We start from the raw sequence: 16131 nt of genomic DNA on the forward strand, positions 1-16131 counted from the left end.
AGAGACAGAGCATGAGCAGAGGAGGGGCAGAGAGAGAGGGAGACACAGAATCTGAAGCAGGTTCCAGGCTCTGAGCTGCCAGCACAGAGCCCAACGCAGGGCTCGAACTCACAGACCGTGAGATCATGACCTAAGCTGAAGTCAGACGTTTAACCGACTGAGCCACCCAGGCACCCACATAATCAGATTTTTGTGGAAACTAGTGTTTCAGTGAAAATCTTTATGCATTGAAACTTTTTGATCTTTCGGGTTATTTCCTAAGGATTAATTCTCAGAAATGGAATTATTAGATCAATGTTTGAACATTTTTAGTGCTGTCATTATATCATTGAATTGTCCTTTCCTGTGTTTAATCCAAAATGAAATCCCTCGTGGTCTTACCTGTTTCCTCTGACTAGAACCACTTATCCTGCCACCATCCCATCTCCTTCCCTCCTCCTCCCCAACCCTCATCCCTGGCCTTCCACAGTAAACCCTGTTCTCCCAACCCTATCCCCAACTTGGGTCACCAGTAATCTGTCATCTATGAGGGTGTCCAGCATGGAGCCTGGAGTGGAGCAAGCACTTGTGTTTGTTGATTTAGTGAGACTTTGCTTATCCTTCCAGGCCCAGCCTAAATGCTCCCTTTTTAGGAAGCTCACTGGAATCACTGGACTCGTCCTTGCCTTCTCTTCAACCCTGATAGCACACTTTGACAATTCTCTAGACCAAACTTCATTCAGACTGCCTTTCTTACAGCTTTTCAGGAACATTTCTCTTCCCGAGTAAGCCACAATGTCATTGAAAGCAACCGCCAACTCTTGAACATTCACACTCCCCACTATAATCCAGCAAGCGTCTTAAACATAATAAGCTGCAAAAGGTAATTTATTGACCAACCAGATGAATGCGTGTTTCCACGTAATACTTCTTAATAGCTCAAATCAAAGAGCTGAGGTAGTGTCAGAAAACAAGAAATGTTTCGAAACTGTTTTTCAGTTTTGAATATTTTAATAAGAAACATTATGTAACAGAGATATTTAAAAGTACTTCCTTCAGAAAAGAATCCTTCCTTACAATTGCTATCCTTATTTCTACTGAGACTTTCCCATTCTCGTTAACATGTGTGTTTTCCTTTCCTTTTTTTTTTTTAAACATAACCACATTCATAATGTATACACCTAAATGATTTATTTCTCCTCCAAGAAGAGGAAGGGTGTTAACAAGCCAGGGTGAGCAGAGGTGGAATAGGAAGGTGGCAGAGCTTGGAGCAGAGCCCCTTCTCCCGCAGAGGCTGCTGTTAGTGCTGTTGTGATGCTGATGGGACGCAGCCCTGGGACCCAGTCCCCAGGGCACCCTGGCCTCAGGCGCAGCCATTTAGAGTCTGCCAAACCCTGGGGGGAATGCAATTCAGGGGGATGCTTAATGGGCATTTCCTGCAGAATGTTTTCCTAAAAAACAAAGTATAACCGCAAGTCCTTCAGTGTTAATGCCTTCAAGTGAATGCAGGCGCTGCTTTTCGGTTCCATGTGTTCTTCTGGTGCCTCTTACAAGCTCCTGCACTGGGGAGGCCAGGCTTTCCCACTCGAGGCAAACATGCTCTTTCAGATCATGGGATTTCCTTGCTCACTGTGGCTTTTTGTAGAGCCACACTCACATTGTCCTGGTAACTGGACAAGCCGAAGTGTGTACCAGTGCAAACCTTTCAGGAATAAATTTGCCTCGGCCCTCGGCTCTTCTGGTCGAAGGTGCTCTAGTAATTTGGACACGGTCAGTGTCCCTGGGGTGAGGGATTCTGCTGTGCCCAGAGAGTTTTTCTCCAAGGTTTTTCATTGTTTGGTAAACTCATTCCCAGGCATAGTCGACAAATGAGCTAAGCTGATTTTCACTTTCCCAGGTATCTTCCTGCTCATTCCTCCCTTCATTTCCCAAAGAAATGCCCTTGTGTCATCCCCTCCAGTGTAGCCTCGGTCTTGCTGCTAGACTCCATGTTTTATTTATTATTGTTATTGTTATTATTATTATTATTATTATTGTTATCATCGTGATCTAATTGGCTTTATTCAACCATTCAGGAACTGAGCAGCATCCCATCTCACAAGGAAGGGCCCTCTGGACTCCATGTTGTAGACTTAGAGTCACAGATTCACATGCTTATGTATAATGGAATCGAGTGCAGTGGCTGGATGAGGGACAGTGAGGATTAGAACAGATGAGTGCCTATCTGAGGGCACAGCCATCACTTAGAATAAGCCTGTGGCTGGCTTCTGAGAAGGTGGGGCCCATGTGACTGATCTTCCAAATTTTCATAAGAAGCCAGAAACTTAGATTTTCATGAGTAGGTCATTATTGTATGGTCTCAACAAATATGATCTGTGAGCCAGATAATCATCTATAGATTTGACAGTTTCAAGATCTATTCTAGACCTTTTCCACCCTACTCACCCACACACCTACTGGCAGAAGGTGCCTCTTCAAAGTGCCCCCATGTCAAAGGAATGCATGGCTGTTGCAAAAGTCCCACCTGCTGTTCTTGGAGTATTTCTCTCCCTTCCCTTCCTTCCCTTCCTTCTCTGTCTTTCCTCACCACCTCCCCCTTTTAATTCATCATCACATCCTCTTAGTTGCCAAATAGATCTTGAATCTCTTCTTCATCCTTCAGGAAACGACCAACGGTTTAAGCTTCCAAAATATATTGAAATTAGGAAATTTCAGGACTCATAACCTGAGATGTTTTGATCAGGCCTAGATTTCTTCCTCCCTTGACTCTCCCTTAATGTGGAGACATAGATCACATACTTAACCTGCCATGTTAGTGACATCGTTTTAACTAGGAGAATCTCATAGGGTCTACACATTTTACAACTGCCTACTGACTCTTTCCTGAGTATAGGATAGCACAAGTGAGAAGATCATTATGATTATTTGGAAGACAGTGTTAAGAAAATTATTTGGAGAAAGTACTTTCTAGTTACTGGAGGATCTAATTTATTTAAAAAGATTTCTTTAATGTCTATTTACTATGGAGAAAGAGACACACACACAGAATCTGAACTAGGCTCCAGGCTCTGTGCTGTCAGCACAGAGCCCGATGTAGGGCTCGAACCCACGAACCATGAAATCATGACCTGAGCCAAAGTCGGACATGTAACCAACTGAGCCACCCAGGCACTCCGCTGTAGGATCTAATTAAAATTTTGTTTTTAACATTTATTCATTTATAAGAGACAGAGAGAGATAGAGCATGAGTGGGGGAGGGCAGAGAGAGAGGGAGACACAGAATCTAAGCAGACTCCAGGCTCCGAGCTGTCAGCACAGAGCCCAACGCAGGGCTCAAACCCACGAATCGTGAGATCATGATCCGAGCCGAAGTCGGATGCTTAACCAACTGAGCCACCTAGATGCCCCTGGAGGATCTAACTTAAAATGAAGTCTGACAAATGCTAATTTTCAGGCTAGAATTCTTTAAAATCATAATAACAAGACCCAAATATAAATAACATTTTTGCTATTTGGAATAAATTGTTAATAAATATTTGGTCTTCTAACTCTGTCACCACCTTCCCAGTAAAAACAGCAAAAAAAATTCCTCCCCTCCTCTTTCCCTTGTGAGCAAATCATGCCTTAATCCAGGCAGTATCCTTAATGTATTTTTTTTCTTTACCTTCCTTCTCTGTCTTCTCCACCCACTGCCCCCATCCAATCCATCACCAAGTCCTGCTGCTTTTACCTTTCAGATAGATCTTGAATCTTTTTTATTTCCATTACTCTCACCCTATGCCAAGTTCCCATCATCCTTCAATTTGATCATTGCACGCGTTCCCTTGAATATCTACATTTTCTGGGTGCCTAGGTGGCTCAGTCAGTTAAATATCTACATTTCCTTTCATGTCCTCCTCCAACTATTCTCTGCAATCAGAATAATGTTTTTAAAACATAAAACTTAAAGCCAGGGCACCTGGATGGCTCAGTTGGTTAAGTGTCTGACTCTTGATTTCGGCTCAGGTGATGATCTCACAGTCTGTTGGCTCAAGCCCCACTTAGTGTTAATAGCACAGAGCCTGCTTGGGATTCTCTCTCTCTCCCTCTCTTTCTCTACCCCTCCCCCACTTGCTCTCAAAATAAATAAAAATAAAAACTTAAAAAAAAACACCCATAAAACTTAAAGCCTTTAATACCTTTCTGTTGCACTTAAAATAAAATCCAAAAATTCTTAGGGGGTCCACAAAGCCTGTATAATCTGGCACCTGCCCATCCTTCCATACTCAACTCACACATTCCCTGAGTTTTACTGTGTTTCAGTCTCCTCTACCCCTTTGGAATTCCCAAGTTTGTTTCTGTTTCAAGACCACTTTCTCTGCTCGTTCCTCTTCCCATCTACTCTTTGACTAACTCCTACACATTTTCCAGGTCTCAGGTTAAGTGTCACTCCTTCAAGGAAACCTCTCTGGACTCTGTAATCTATGTGAGATTTCCCTCTTAGACGCTTTCATTATCCCATACTTTTCCTTCATAATTTGTGATAATTCATAATTTGTAATCATTTCCATGATACATGTTTAATGGCTTTCTTCCCCCTAACTTTCTACTCTCTCCCTGAACCCTCCGATCTCCTTTAAGCTCTCTGGTAGACCTTACCTGCTTTGTTTCAACTGGATCTTCCCTGAGGACCTATAACACATTAGATCCTTGTTGCATAATTTAAAGAATAGAGATAATTGTGCTTCACATTCTTGTATTTTTAGTGATCCTCCATCTTAACACGAGTTGGACGGTGCTTTGGAGGATGCCAAGAGCGTAATTGCAAATTGGTGTGATAAATCAGACCCTAAGAATGTTTAAAACATAGAAATCTAACTTTTTTGTATGATCCTAATCAATATATCCCTCCTTGGTTAAGACCGATTATAACTATAATTCTCTTTTGCTTCTTGTCATAGACGAAAAAGGCGTAACTTCAGTAAACAGGCCACCGAAATCTTGAATGAATATTTTTACTCACACCTCAGTAACCCCTACCCCAGTGAAGAAGCCAAAGAGGAGCTGGCCAAGAAATGCAGCATCACAGTGTCACAGGTGAGAGGGCTCCAAGGGTCTGTCTCGCTTCCCTACGAATCTAGGAACCCTATTCTTTCTTCCCGGTATCACCGAATTTCAGATCCACGTGTTCCAGTGTGAAAGAAGATAAAAAGAAAATAGAGATATTTCCATGTTTTTATGCAAGCTTTTAAAGCTTCGGTGATGTGTTGGTTTTTTTGTTTTTTCGCTTTTTTAATCTAAGTGGTGAGGAATCAAGATAATCAGCCACCACCCCAGTGTAAATCTTCTATAGAGAGGACATAAACATGCCATGGGGAGAGACACGGTTTATACTTAAGTGACTCTTCAGTAAATGGCATACGGTCCTGCTTTCCCTGATTTAGATGACTGACCTAAGCTTCTACCAGTGAGAAACCAATTTATTTGTTGCCGAAAGGAAATTTAATATAACTCTTTGGTGAAAGCTTTGAGGAATTCACTAAGTCTTTTCTTGGTAACCGTGCTATGATATTTGGTTCCCAAGGATTTCGTTGCTTCCTTGTTATTCATTAAACAGAAGAATTAAGTTTATACCCGTCTTTGTTTTGTTTTTAATGTTTATTTGTAATAAATTGTGGCCCTGAAATTAGCTGTCATCATCTAACAAAAATACATTTAGTTTGAGGCAGATAGACTGGTATTTGATTGAGGACTGGAGACAAATAAATAAACAACTGTACCTCCTTAAACAAATAAGTATGTTTTACTGGCATTAACTCTAAAATATAATTTTATTTTAGTACTCATACTGTTGTTTATACACGGACATCAGAATAGCATTTCTTTATAGCACGGAAATGTAGTAATTACCAACCAGCTGTTGCAATGGAACTTACGGAAAAGCTGACCCTTGGCAGAAATTTTGGTGTTTCCTATTGATCATAGGACACAAGCATTTTAAGGTAGTTTCTAAGTTAATATTCCTGCTGTACATCTGAAGTCCAAGATATTAGAGATCCCCTTCAGAGTCCAGTGAAAGTTTTATATCAGTATTTTAAGTCATTGTTATTTAAGGGATTAAAGTCTGGGCTTGAGATGATTTCCAGCTTCTGTTTTGGCATTACTTTTCACAGAACCTCTAGAACAATCATAGATTCATCATTAAGCTATCATTTAAGAGTTATTGTCATTCTCTTACGGAATAGTGTTTGTCCTGATTCGTCTTGCTGAGTTTGAAATGGCCTATAATTGATTTGAGTTACCAACTTATGAGGACATCTCTAAAACATCCCTATCTGGGTTGTGTAGTGCTCACTGCCACTTGAACTATTAAGGGAACAGTATAATATGCTGGGTCAGACAGAGAAGATGAAATTAAGCGGTGTTTTTCTGGTGTGTGCATTTTCCCTGAACATTAGTGAGAGGATCAGACTCATGCTAAACACCAGTGGATGACGCCAAGTCTGGTTTTCCGCCTCTCACAGTAGCTTTCTGACTCTAGAATGCGGATGTCTGTAGGTCCAATTTCAGCTAAGGTGTTTTCATGCTTCTGCTTCTTTTTTTCTTGTTTCCCTCTCTACCATAGTTAGCACTGGACAATAACGCAGATTATATACCTTTTTTGAAAGCCGATACAATCCTGGCTTTTCATTAGTGTAATGCTAGCATTTTCTGTGCAGCGTAGGACCTGCTTAATACACGCTCTGTATTAAGCGAGAGAAAAGTTTCCTTCTGACTCTGCTCTGAACTAGGGAGGTTTTGCTCTACTTCTAACATAGGCTAGGAACACATTACTAACTTTTTAATTTCTACTATATTCATTTCACTTGTTTTCTGATAGAAGAACAGCTAGGTTTTGGAAATTTTTTAGTAATCGCTTGAGACATGGAAATAACAGAGACTTAAGATTGGTCTGTCTACAAAGCAGACTGGCTGCTTTTTCTGTTTTTCTCCCAGTTCGGCCTTTCAGATGCAGACTTTCAGGGATCAGTGTAAGCATTAAATTGTGACATTCCCCCCCCCCCATTTACCTTTTTCCTACCTAAAGAAGTTAATTTCCCCTCAACAAGTCGCCACCTACACATCTCTGAAGTAGGAACAATGATGTTATCATTTTAAATATTAGATGTCAGTTACTAGCCTTATGAGTGCCCTGTTTAAGTTGTTTAGAAACGAAAGCAGAGAATATTCCAGACCTGAGAGGTTAACCACTTTCTAAAGAGACCAAACATAGGGGCGCCTGGGTGGCGCAGTCGGTTAAGCGTCCGACTTCAGCCAGGTCACGATCTCGCGGTCCGTGAGTTCGAGCCCCACGTCGGGCTCTGGGCTGATGGCTCAGAGCCTGGAGCCTGTTTCCGATTCTGTGTCTCCCTCTCTCTCTGCCCCTCGCCCGTTCATGCTCTGTCTCTCTCTGTCCCAAAAATAAATAAACGTTGAAAAAAAAAATTTAAAGAGACCAAACATTGTTTAAAATATACATCATACTGAAATATAATTTAAAAGAAATTTTTTTAATCTTTATTTATTTTTGAGAGAGAGAGACAGAGCGCAAGCAGGGGAGAGGCAAAGAGAGGGAGACACAGAATCCGAAGCAGGCTTCAGGCTCCAAGCTGTCAGCACAGAGCCCGACGTGGGGCTTGAACTCACAAACCTTGAGATCATGACCTGAGCTGAAGTCCGACGCTCAACCGACTGAGCCACCCAGGCGCCCCATGCTAACATGATTAAATTTAGAATCCAGAAATTGTTCACACACAAAACTAACTTAAAAAAATTGAAACCCACTGAAAACAGGCAACTATAACAACACTATTTTTGCCTGACTTTCATAGAGTATATGAAACTGATTAATTCTGGATTGCTTAAAATACTGCTTAGTATATGAAATTGATTTATTCTGGATTACTTAAAATACTGCTTAATATATGAAACTGATTTATTCTGGATTACTTAAAATATTGCTTAAAATAATAATTAAGAATAAGGAATAACTAAGAATAAGGAGCACCTGGGTGGCTCAGTCGGTTGAGCATCCGACTTCGGCTCAGGTCATGATCTCACAGTTTGTGGGTTCAAGCCCTGCATCGGGCCCTGTGCTGACAGCTCAGCCTGGAGCCTCCTTCGGATTCTGTGTCTCCCTCTCTCTCTGCCCCTCCCTGGCTCATGCTCTGTCTCTCAAAAATAAATAAAAATGTTTAAAAAATTTTAAAAAGAAAGAATAAGGAAGTTTCAGAAGAAAATGTAAGGATATATCTTTAGGACTTTGAGGATAGTAAAAAAAATTCTTTAAAAGGACATAAAAGGGGCGCCTGGGTGGCTCAGTTGGTTGAGCGACCGACTTTAGCTCAGGTCATAATCTTGCAGTTTGTGAGTTCGAGCCCCGCGTCGGGCTCTGTGCTGACACCTCAGAGCCTGGAGCCTGCTTCAGATTCTGTGTTTCCCCCTCTCTCTACCCCTCCCCTGCTCATGCTCTGTGTCTCTCTGTCTCTCGATAATAAATAAACGTTAAAAGAAATTAAAAAAAAAAAAAAGGACATAAAATGTTTAAGCAACAAAGGAAAAGATTGGTAAGTTTTGTGGTAAAATGTTTATCAAAGACTGTGAAACATCAACATGATACAACCATTTTAGTAAAGACTGGATCAGGCAGGAATCATCAATAGATATTAAATCTGGAGGGAAATTTTGATGAAGAAAATGGTCTTAAAGTGTCTCTCCATAGGCTCTTTATTAGTTGTAAGGGTTTCAAAAAAAAAAAAAAAAAAAAAAAGCAATTATAGAGTGGAGAAATGGAACAAAACTCGGATCAGGTGATTAGAATCAACATCACCAAAGAGAGACAGTGGACACTGTGTATAGTATTTCATCCAAGAATGTAGTCTGAATCTAATCACTAGAAAACATCAGACAAACAAAATGAAGAGCGTTCTGTTAGGGAAAAAAGGGGGTGGGAGTAGTATTCTTTAAAAATGTCAAAGAAAGGCCATGGAAATGGTTCACACTACGAGAGGATAGAGACATGACAGGTAAATGCAATTCCTGACCCTAGACTGGATCTTGTACTGAAGGGGAGGAAATGCCATAAAGAATGTTATCGGGTTAAAATTATTACAGTAAATTACAAAATGTAATTGTTCTATTGTTGTATAAGCGAGTATCTCTAGTCTTAGGGAATACACTGACTTACTTACATAGGGAGAAAGAGCCATGATATATGTAATTTACCTTCAAATGGTTCAGGAAAAAATGTGTGTGTATGTGTGTTTGTGTATGTGTGTGCATAAACACACATAAACATGTATAAACACAAATTGCACATGCATGAGTGAACACAAATGATAAAACAAATGGGGTAAAATGTTTAATAATAGGTGAATATGACTAAAAGGCATACATAGATGTTCTTTATACTATTTTTATTTTTGTGGCCTTTTTTGCAGGCTTGAAATTATTTCAAATAAAATGTTTTTTAAAATGTGAAGACAGGGGCACCTGGGTGGCTCAGTTGGTTAAATGTCCGACTTTGGCTCAGGTCATAATCTCACAGTTCGTGAGTTTGAGCCTCGCTTTGGACTCTGTGCTGACAGCTCAGAGCCTGGAGCCTGCTTCAGATTTGTGTCTCCCTCTCTGCCTCTCCTCTGCTCAAACTCTGTCTCTCTCTCTCAAAAATAAACATTTAAAAAATAACGAAAGAAAATAAAGAAATAAAATGTGAAGACAGCCCACAGACTGCAAGAAGATATTTGTAAGTGTATAAGTCAGATTAAAATCTAAAATACATAAGGAATTCCTATAAATTAATAAGAAAAAGACAAAGAACATATTTGAAAAATAGACAAAAACAAGGACTTCACAGAAAGAATATAAATAGTCGATTATATGAGAAGATCCTTTTTTGTAATCAGGAAAATGTGATTTAAAACCTTCAATGAAATAACATTTTACATTTCCTGGATTGGGGCAAAAAATCCTAAATTTGACCATACCAAGTCTGGACATTGTTGGCAAAATATATAATAGCAGATACTCTTAAATATTCTTAGTAGGAATGTAAATTGGTATAGCCACTTTGAAAACCTTACGGCATTATCTTATAAATTTAAATATACATATACCATTCAATCAATCCTTAATTTCACCTCTTAGTGAAATTGTTCTAGAAAACTTCTTGTGTATGTATATCAGGAAACATATGTAAGAGCATTTGTTTTTTGGGTTTTTTTTTTTTACCCTTTCCTTTTTTTTTTTTTAATTTATCTTTTTAATTTGCATCCAAGTTAGTTAACATACAGTGCAACAGTGATTTCAGGAGTAGATTCCTTAATGCCTCTTACCCATTTAGCCCATCTTCCCTCCCACAACCCCTCCAGTAACCCTCAGTTTGTTCTCCATATTTAAGAGTCTCTTATGTTTTTGTCCCCCCTCCATGTTTTTATATTATTTTTGCTTTCCTTCTCTTATGTTCATCTGCTTTGTATCTTAAAGCCCTCATATGAATGAAGTCATATGATACTTGTCTTTCTCTGACTAATTTCACTTAGCATAATACCCTCTAATTCCATCCTCGTAGTTGTGAATATGTAAGAGCATTTGTAATAACATTGTTTGAAATGGCAAAAAACTTGAAATAAGACAAGTGTCCATTGAGTGGGGAAATGGATAAATCTATTGTGGTATAATCCCACAACAGATTACTATATAGCAGTGAAAAAGAATAATGTACAATGACATATATCCAATGTGAGTGAATCTTAGAAACATAATAGTGAAAAAGGCACATTGCAGAGTATATATATATAAAGTTCAAAACCAAGCAAACAGCATATTGTTTAGAGTACATACATATATGATTAAATATACAGAAAGTAAAGGGAATGATAAAAAAAAAAAAACCTCAGTTAAGTGGAATAGGATTAGGAAAGAATATTCACAGTTTTAGTGGTATTGTTGTATGTTTATTTAAGTTGAGTGGAAGATTTACAGGAATTAATTTTTATGCTTTAAAATTTTTTTAATGTTTTTGTTGAAGTATTATTAGCATACAAAAAAATCTATGCACATTTAATGTGTACATCTTGGAATCTAAAAAATAAAACAAATGAAGAAGTAAAAAAAAAAACAATTTCTTTTTTTTTTTAATTTAATGTTTTATTTTTTAAAATTTACATCCAAATTAGTTAGCATATAGTGCAACAATGATTTCAGGAGTAGATTCCTTAGTGCCCCTTACCCATTTCGCCCATCCCCCCTCCCACAACCCCTCCAGTAACCCTCAGTTTGTTCTCCATATTTATGAGTCTCTTCTGTTTTGTCCCCCTCCCTGTTTTTATATTATTTTTGTTTCCCTTCCCTTATGTTCAACTGTTTTGTCTCTTAAAGTCCTCATATGAGTGAAGTCATATGATTTTTGTCTTTCTCTGACTAATTTCACTTAGCATAATACCCTCCAGTTCCATCCATGTAGTTGCAAATGGCAAGATTTCATTCTTTTTGATTGCCAAGTAATACTCCATTGTATATATAAACCACATCTTCTTTATCCATTCATCCATTGATGGACATTTGGCCTCTTTCCATCCTTTGGCTATTGTCAATAGTGCTGCCATAAACATGGGGGTGCATGTGTCCCTTCGAAACAGCACACCTGTATCCCTTGTATAAATGCCTAGTAGTGCAATTGCTGGGTCATAGGGTAGTTCTATTTTTAGTTTTTTGAGGAACCTCCATACTATTTTCCAGAGTGGCTGCACCAGCTTGCATTCCCACCAACAATGTAAAAGAGATCTTTCTCCGCACCCTCACCAACATCTGTTGTTGCCTGACTTGTTAATGTTAGCCATTCTGACAGGTGTAAGGTGGTATTTCATTGTGGTTTTGATTTCTATTTCCCTGATGACAAGTGATGTTGAGCATTTTTTCATGTGTCAGTTGGCCATCTGGATGTCTTCTTTGGAGAAGTGTCTATTCATGTCTTTTGCCCATTTCTTCACTGGATTATTTGTTTTTTGGGTGTTGAGTTTGATAAGTTCTTTATAGATTTTGGATACTAACCCTTTATCTGATATGCCATTTGCAAATATCTTCTCCCATTCTTTCGGTTGCCTTTTAGTTTTGCTGATTGTTTCATTGGCTGTGCAGAAGCTTTTTATTTTGATGAGGTCCCAGGAGTTCATTTTTGCTTTTGTTTCCCTTGCCTCTGGAGACGTGGTGAGTAAGAAGTTGCTGCAGCCAAGATCAAAGAGGTTTTTGCCTGCTTTCTCCTAGAGGATTTTGATGGCTTCCTGTCTTACATTGAGGTCTTTCATCCATTTTGAGTTTATTTTTGTGTATGATGTAAGAAAGTGGTCCAGGTTTATTCTTCTGCATGTCGCTGTCCAGTTTTCCCAGCACCACTTGCTGAAGAGACTGTCTTTATTCCATTGGATCTTCTTTCCTGCTTTGTCAAAGATTAGTTGCCCATACGTTTGTGGGTCCATTTCTGGGTTCTCTATTCTGTTCCATTGATCTGAGTGTGTGTTCTTGTGGCAGTACCATACTGTCTTGATGATTACAGCTTTGTAGTATAGCTTGAAGTCTGGGATTGTGATGCCTCCTGCTTTGGTTTTCTTTTTCAAGATCACTTTGGCTATTTGGGGTCTTTTCTGGTTCCATACAAATTTTAGGGTTATTTGTTCTAACTCTGTGAAGAATGCTGGTGTTACTTTGATAGGGATTGCATTGAATATGTGGATTGCTTTGGGTAGCATTGACATTTTAACAATATTTGTTCTTCCTATCCAGGAGCAGGGAATCTTTTTCCATTCTTTTGTGTCTTCAGTTTCTTTCATAAGCTTTCTATAGTTTTCAGCATATAGATTTTTCACCTCTTTGGTTAGATGTATTCCTAGGTATTTTATGGTTTTTTGTGCCAGAAACAACTTCTAAGCACAGAGAATAAACTGTGGTTGCCAGAAAAGAGGAAGATAGGGGGATGGGAAAAATAGGTGAAAAGGATTAAAAGGTGTACATACCTCCAGTAATAAAATAAGAAGTCACAGAGGTGAAAAGTTCAGCAAAAAAGAAGAGAGTGAATAATTTTATAATAATGTAGGGTGGTGAGTGTTGAGTAATGTATAGAATTGTTGAATCATTGTGTTGTATACCTGAAACTAATATAATGTCTTATGCCAACTATACTTCAATGATAAAAATTTTAAATGATTATAATTTTTATGCTTTATAAACATATATATATAGATACATACATATAATATATATACATATGTAGATATGTATATATATTATATGTATGTATCTATGTGTGTGTGTGTGTGTGTGTGTATATATATATATATGAAGGAAGTTTTATGTGAATTATTATACCCAAATAACAGAATATTTAAAAGTATTTCCAGGGCGCCTGGGTGGCGCAGTCGGTTAAGCGTCCGACTTCAGCCAGGTCACGATCTCGCGGTCCGGGAGTTCGAGCCCCGCATCAGGCTCTGGGCTGATGGCTCAGAGCCTGGAGCCTGTTTCTGATTCTGTGTCTCCCTCTCTCTCTGCCCCTCCCCCGTTCATGCTTTGTCTCTCTCTGTCCCAAAAATAAATAAACGTTGAAAAAATAAAAATAAAAAATAAATAAATAAAAGTATTTCCATTCATTTGCTAACAAAAAAATCAATTGGAATACCTATTATGTACCAGATACTATACTGGGAATGAAAGAGATGACTGTGAACTTAACAGGCAAAACCGCCTGCCCTACCTGACAGAAGTATGTACATATGTTCACCAAAGATATGTAAAAGAATATCCTTAGCAACAGTATTCCCATTAGCCAAACTAGAAACAATGGAAATGTCCATCAGTAGGAAAATTGGTAAATAAATGTGGCATACTTTTGTATATTTAGAATATTTTATAGCAGTGAGAATGTATGAACTTGACTATGTATACCTATATAATGCTAAGTGAAAGAAGTCAGGCTCTTGGTATATGATTCCATTTATTAAAACATTCAAAAACAGGCACGTGACTGGCTGATTTGGTGTCGCATGTAACTCTTGATCTCAGGGTCATAAGTTCAAGCCCCACGTTGGGCACGGAGGCTACTTTTAAAAAAAGTTCAAAAACAAACTTGATCTTAGTGTTAATTTAGGATAGGGGCATCTGGGTGGCTCAGTTGGTTGAGCGTCCGACTCTTGATTTCAGCTCAGGTCATGATACCAGGGTCATGGGATCGAGCCCCATGTCAGGCTTTGTAATGAGCATGGAGCCTGCTTGGGACTCTCTCCTACTGCCCCTCTCCCTGGCTCGTTCTCTCTCTCTCTCTCTCTCTCTCTCTCTCTCTCTCTCTCTGTCTTTCTAAAAAATAAAAAATAAAGTCAGGATAAAAGTGGTTACCCTCAGGAGAACAGTGATTGGGAAGGGAGATGTTTCTGTATCTAAACAATGCTTTCATGGGTGTCTTCACTTTTTGAAAATGCATCAAGCTCTCTACTTATGATGTATATATACACCTTGTGTTGGTTTATGTATATTTCACTTGACTAAAAAGTTTACTTTCACATCAACAGCAAACCTGCCTTCATTGAGCTTACATTTTTCTGGGAGAATACAAACAGATAACATAAGTAAATGAGATGATAAATTAGAATACAGTGATAGGTGGTATGGATAAGACAAATAAAGGAGGGAAAGAGAACAGGGAGTGAAGGGTGCAATTTTTAATAAGGTGGTAAAGAAAGCCCCTCCTGAGAGAGTATCTTTTGGTAAAGATTGAAGGAGAGAATGAACAACCCGTGTGGCTAATAGGCAAAGAACATTCCAGGCAGAGGGAACAGTAGGTGCAAAGGGCCTGAGGGGAAAATTGCCTGAACAAGTGGGAGGAGGCGTCAGAGACAAGTCAGAGAGATTGTGAGATCCAAATGGTTTGGGGGCCTTAGACACCATGGTAATGGAGGACTTTTCCTCTGAGTGAAGTGGAAAGCTGGGGAGTGACATGATCTGACTTAAGTTTTAACAGGATCACCATGGCAGCTTTATTGATAATAGAGTGAAGGAGGCAAGGACAAGCAGTCACCAGTTAGGGTGTCATCGCAATAATCCAGGGAGAAGATGACGGTGGCTTGGATCAGGATGCTTGTAGTAAAGGTGATGAAAAGTGGCTGGATCCCAGGTAATTGTGAAGGTACAGCCAAGAGGGTTTACTGATAGATGAAATGTAGGATGTCAGAGAAAGAGTCAAGGAGGTCTCAAACATTTTTGGCTTGAGCAGCAGAAAGGTGCAGTTTTCCTTTAAGTGTGATGGGGAAGGATTTAGGAGGAACAGATTTTTTGGTGGAAGGGCAGATCAGGAGTTTGGTTTTGGACATATAAAGTTAATATATCTTACAGCTTTTTAAGTTCATTCTATACTGTAATGTATAAACAGGCACTGGTAAGTAAAAAATTTATACTTTATGTTAGTCTAACGTTAATTTCTGGTGATATATTGTAAATATAAATATCCTTAATGTAGAATTGCAGGTTGAGCTCAGAATTTGAAATCTCTGATGCCTTTTTTTAAAAATTGTATTTATTTATTCTGAGGGAAACAGGGAGAACAGGAGAGGAGCAGAGAGAGAATGAATCCCAAGAAGACCCTGCTCTGTCAGCATCGAGCCCGATGCGCGGCTCAAACCCACGAACCATGAGATCATGACCTGAGTCAAAACCGAGAGTCTGATGCTTAACCGACTGAGCCACCCAGGCACTCCTCTACCCCTCTCTGATTTCTTAAGGCTTGGTTTGGTTAAGTAAGCTGGAGATCCCCCCCCCCTTTTTTTTTACATAACACCCTGAAAATTCACAAAAGAAGGAATGATTTCAAATGTCATAAGCATTGAGAATCATACTTAAATTGTCACATATACTTAATTAGTGAAGCAGATATTAATATGCTTTTACTTTTTGAAATAGTGCTAACTTGCATTGATTATTCAAATTAGCAAGTCACAAAAAACTCCATTGTTCTCCTGATTCCAATTTTGAGTTTAAATAACTCTGGCCCTACTTTCTCTGCTAGGTGTTTTTAGAATGAAAAATGTTCACTTCTTCATTGCTACTGTAATTGAAATGTACTGTAAAGAAAGGATTGATTTTTTTTTTTTAACA

General features: G+C 38.8%; 1 protein-coding gene across 3 annotated transcripts in view; it reads left to right on the plus strand.

The window, feature by feature from the left end:
* The window catches only part of PBX3 (PBX homeobox 3), a 224265-nt gene that overhangs the window by 181859 nt on the left and 26275 nt on the right, over positions 1-16131 (plus strand). For all 3 annotated transcript variants that reach the window (XM_040482330.1, XM_040482332.1, XM_040482331.1), the window contains exon 5: positions 4920-5055. In XM_040482330.1, coding sequence (XP_040338264.1) covers positions 4920-5055 — 136 coding nt within the window. The remainder of the gene's footprint in view (positions 1-4919; positions 5056-16131) is intronic.

Source organism: Herpailurus yagouaroundi, unplaced genomic scaffold (assembly GCF_014898765.1).
Source record: "Herpailurus yagouaroundi ecotype Mexico unplaced genomic scaffold, PumYag 160, whole genome shotgun sequence".
Lineage (NCBI taxonomy): Eukaryota > Metazoa > Chordata > Mammalia > Carnivora > Felidae > Herpailurus > Herpailurus yagouaroundi.